This window comes from Nicotiana attenuata, unplaced genomic scaffold, assembly GCF_001879085.1.
Source record: "Nicotiana attenuata strain UT unplaced genomic scaffold, NIATTr2, whole genome shotgun sequence".
In the NCBI taxonomy this organism is placed as follows: domain Eukaryota; kingdom Viridiplantae; phylum Streptophyta; class Magnoliopsida; order Solanales; family Solanaceae; genus Nicotiana; species Nicotiana attenuata.
Window position 1 is genome coordinate 29,203 of NW_017674992.1, and position 5,107 is coordinate 34,309.

At 36.3% G+C, this 5,107-nt stretch overlaps 1 protein-coding gene across 1 annotated transcript in view; it reads right to left on the minus strand.

The window, feature by feature from the left end:
- Positions 1-884: 884 nt before the first annotated feature.
- Positions 885-5,107, minus strand: part of LOC109219551 (zinc finger CCCH domain-containing protein 69-like) — a 16,120-nt gene continuing 11,897 nt past the window's right edge. Inside the window, exons 5-7 of the mRNA XM_019384011.1 lie at positions 2,943-3,031; positions 2,764-2,823; positions 885-1,524 (exon numbers count right to left, since the gene is read on the minus strand). Coding sequence (XP_019239556.1) covers positions 2,787-2,823; positions 2,943-3,031 — 126 coding nt within the window. The 3' untranslated portion in view covers positions 885-1,524; positions 2,764-2,786. The remainder of the gene's footprint in view (positions 1,525-2,763; positions 2,824-2,942; positions 3,032-5,107) is intronic.

Sequence of the window (5,107 nt, forward strand, 5' to 3'; positions counted from 1 at the left end):
TTGTTTTATTAAAAAATAATATAAAATAGAAGAGAGAGAAGAATATAGTAGGAATATTCTTTTTTGGTGTAAAAAATAGTGTAATGGGTTGAAGTCACTTTGCACCATTTTGGTGTAAAAAAAATGGTACAAGGGTTGGAGATGCCCTATGGAATCGGTGAGTCTCTACATCATTTAGTGTTTTATTACATGAACTGAGGAAGAACATCTTTTTTACCTTGACATTAATTGATCAATAATAAGATAAGCAATACAAATACAATTTATAAAGTTATGATCCTTGTCTTATCATTTTGCACTAATATTGTTTCTCGTCAACCAGAACAGGCCAATAAATAGAGAAGCATACTACAGAAATCTCTTTTTCCGCAAGCAAAACAGACTTCACCAAGCGTAATATGAACCAATTTTTTTTCTTTAGTGTGAAAATGAACCAATTTTTATAGACAGATAAAAGCATTCTTTTATTATGAACAAATATATTACCAAGTTACACCATTTATAGCTTTTGCATTCCAAGTCAAAAAGATAACAAAAAAAAGTGGGTGTTGGGTAAGCGAGTACTGAAGGCATTTCCAAAATTTAATATTTTACACCATCAAATTATTGTAATGATAGCTACACGTAGCTCTCCTGAAAATGTGAAATTTGTAATCTTGAAAATAAGACAGCTTAACTGCTACAATAGGTAAATGTGATATGATGGTCAGAAACGTAATATTACTTAAAACTCTATTTTCTATCCCATCAACACATCCTTACACTTTCTTTATCAATTCTTGCCCAACGAAGTTGAGTTGATAGCTCATTACAAATAGTAAAGTTTTTCCATGTCTTAGCAATTCTCTGCCTCATGTTACAAAGAAATCCATTAAGCATAGATAAGAGAAAGGATGAGAATGTTGCAAACTGGTTATAGATCAAGGGGACAGTGAGATATCAAAATGTTCTCCAACTAAAGATCCCCGAAAAGGAGTGCCAGCAGGTGACTAGAGCTTAAAGATGTAAAACTGATGGATTTCAAACTATTAATTCTGAAACTGTATTTCAGAAACTGTTCTAGAATATACATGTTTCCAATCCCCATTTCTTGGGGACATATAATCGTCTCCAACTGGTTTCACATTTTTTGGTGCTAGCTGAGGCTTCCCGTCATATCGGAATATATTACTGTAGCAGTTTTTCTGCTTCCTGTCACTGCCTTTTCTAATGTCTTGTTCAAATGAAATAATGCAAGTTCTCCAGTAATAATTAACATGGCAGTCAGGAGTAAAATAAACAAATTACTACTGAAACTCCTGCTTTTTCTCCTCAATGACCTTCAAACCACTTCACTGGCATTTCAGCCTCTCTGGCAGTCTGACTCAGGTACAATGCCAAGAACAATAGGAAGGAAAGAGCGGCGGAAATTGCCAGGTTCAGCCATCATGGCCCGAGCAAAGGAAGAGGCGCCTCGGATGATGGGCCGCATGGACTACACTGGCACGCTTACAGAGCATAGTATTTCGTAAATGCTATAATCATCTGCAGCATCATCAAAAATCAGTGTGTCACTCGACAAAGAGATCACAGTTAATATACATAAATATTCAGGTCATTCCAAATCAGATTAAACTCAAGAAAAAGGTGGAAAGAAAAGTAAAAGGCACAAATTGAACTTCATAAAGCAAAGAACTTTGAAGACCTACAACTCTAAGTTTTCTTCTTTTTCTTCTAGCCATGGGTGCAGAAGAACCCATCTTTTTGTTTGAAACATAATATCTTTATATTATTACTAGCTAGACATATTATTACTGGGTCTAGGGATTCCTCGCTAAATATTATAATCAAGACAGAAGAATCCTGCATGAAATATTTCCAACAAATTATGATGATTGATAAAAAAAAATTGGAAAAAATCATGTCAAGAGTATAAAATGCCTTCAGGTAAGACTAGCCTTCTAGAGAAGCATCAAGAATATAAACAGATAGTTATCTCATTATTCATTCACCTACGATTCTCATAAATCTAAACGGAGACTTGATAGGGAAGACAACAGAGTGGAGTTAATTCTAATTACTAAAGATCATTTCATATCACTTTTCTTTTAGATGCATAAAGCAAGAAGTGAAAGCAGCATAAGATGGAATACGGAATTCTACATCTACTTATACAAACTGATGACGGGGCCCAAGGATCCAGCTCTCCCGAGTCAACATCAGCTAATTGTTCTAAGTCGGATTCGAGTTCCAGATGGAGAGCTCTAATCCCAAAAAATCATACAGATGGTTTAAAGAATCTACGATGTGTTACAACCATTATGTTGCACTCAACTCAACCCTACAATTAGTCAGTTAATAAGGCACTCAACCATGAAATCATAGCTCAGCTACAAGTGTAATAAAGCACTCATGCTTTTTAAACAGTATTAACTATTAATTGCCTCAGAGTGAATTGAATGCTTTCGTCTCTTCAAATGTTCATATAGATCTTAACCAACTCTACATCAATTTGAAGGTCGGCCATTGAACAACATTAGCATAGATCATCAACAAATATGAGAAGAATTTTAGATGGTGGGTCGTGGGTGAAATCACACATAAAAGCATACTCCCCAAAAACCATTTAATGACTGTCTCGCTTTTCCATTTCAAAGGAGATCTATAGTCTTTCTTTAAAAGTCAAAAAGAAATATTACACGAATCAACAACAAAGAAATCCTTCGCAAGCAAAAGTGCCCACAAGATAATAGAGAAAAAGCAAACAGGGTGATTCGAACATACCTTGAAATTACAAAAAGAGTTGTTCATCTGATTTCCAAGTTGCTAAGGAAATCCGAGAGCCTGTGGAAACCAGTAATATGGAAGAGCGGATCAAATGGTGGTCATAAACCAAAGCAAAGAATAACACAATGTAAAAATGTAACCAAACATGACGAACTAAAGGTTCAAGGATATATGACCTGATATCTTTAGCAATTACTGTGTTTCCATCTTCAGAACCAAGATGGCGCAGCACCACTTCCTCCAAACGACCATCACGGTATTGATGCTGCAATGGAAGACCATAATGTCCATAAAATGCATCTTAAACCAAAATTATCAAAATATGAACAAAGGATACAAAAGATGACAAATGCAGAGAGAACATCAACCCTTGTTTGGATGGTTGTTACCCATCGTTTTATAATGTATTAAGTTGTACAGTATGGATACAACATTTGGATAGATTATATCATTTGTTGTGGTTTAATAACATTTTTAGTGTTTGATTTGACAGTAGGGTATTGCAAAACTGATAAGTTTACTAAAACGCACTTAACTGTTGTAAATATATACTAGTATTAGATTTATCAACAATTATTCATAAGAATAATTTAAGACTTCTTCTTTTTTCCTAATTTATCACCAATTATGCCTTTTAAATATATTAAACAATTAAATTCATGCAATTCCTAGTGAAATGTATATTTTCCCTCGGGAAAAAATAGTTTTTCCCACAAAAGAAGAAACAGATAAATAAAAAGGACCAGACCTTACCTTTTAAGAGTTGATTTCCTTTGTCTTAAGTAAATTAAATGAATTTGTTTTTAGTAAAATACAGTTATTTTGCTTGTGAGGGCAATAAATTAATCATAAATCTAGCTGTACTGATGATGGACTTATGATTGAGAGGACAGAGAATAGATGTCTGACCATGACTCATGTCAAACAGCCATATACTTGCCGCCTGACTAATATTTTTAATGGACACTAGCAAAGACAAACAAAAATCATGACAAAAAGTTTAAAAAAAGAAATCATGACGAAGTAAATAGTGATTGCATAAGAAGGAAAGGAAGTACCTATAGATTCTATATGAGTTCGAGGCGTATAGCTTATAGTTACAGTTAACCGACTCAATCGAGGTGGGATCAGAGAGGGAAGTGACATCCAACATGGGAAGCTCGGTAAAAAAGTAAGAGGAGTGGCCAAAGAACGAGAACCTCATATAGATGGATCTGCGAATGATTGTGGAACCGAGAATAGAGGACGGGGGGCATGCAAGAAGATAGGCTACGTGGAGCAGTGGTTCTGGAGCAGGTTCTTCAACTTGACCAATGCATGTTCTACTTACTTCCTTCTAGAAGCGAAGGTTGGCAAAGGAAGACCCATTCATGTTCTATTCTATGCCATGCCGAAAATTCAGTATAGTGATACAAACCTATTGACTTGTTGTGGATGAAGTCAATGAGCAAACACTTGCTTTAGTTCCATTATGTAATGAAAAGATTGCACAACTTAAGTAGAAGAAAGTGAGAGAGAGCTCCTCCTTCTCTTTAGGAAGGTCTAACCTCCTTCTCCGATCCAATCATTCTTACCTCGTTTAGATCAGCTTTCTTTGGATCATTCACCTAGTGCGCTATTAAAAACTAGTTTCCTTCTTTATTAATGGAAAGGAATTCTTTTTTCCGTTGGACCAAAGTTTTCTGAGATAAAAGAAAAAGCTACTGAGCATGAAGTTTGGCATGAACGGATTGAGAGAAAGCCACGATGTGTTAGCAGAATTTATTGTTCTAAGCTTGTCATGTTATCGATTTGCTAGATTACGGCCTTGGCTTCTGAGAGACACAGTGAAATCAATAGCAGGTGGGTTAGAAAGAAGAAGCGCAGCAATTCATGGTGTTTTAGAACTACCAGAAATTTGGCAGGTATATGAGAATAGTCACTATGCAAAGACGGGAAAAGCTTTATCATCCATCCGGAGTTCTCTTTAAATGCGGGCTGGTCTGATGTCGCAGATAAGGTCTGGAGGTTTGTCGAAGAAGGTGCCACCACAATTTCACGCCGATACCCCCTCAACAACCTACTATAAGTTATGACAATGCAGCCGAAGGTCTCGGCTGCTGAGAAGAGAACAAGCAAAGCAGATTGAATTTGCCAGGAGTCAACAAACTTGTGATAAATCTGATTCCACGAAATCCAGAGTTGCGGCTCTTAAAAGGTGCTTGGTGGGTTAGAGAGTGGGTTTTAAAGTTTCAGCGTAGCTGCAAAAGTGAACCTCAACACATGGAGTCTTTCCATACGCATGCCGAAATTTGAAGACGGACAGATTAATGCTCGAAATCCCCCCCCCCCACCCCCCCCC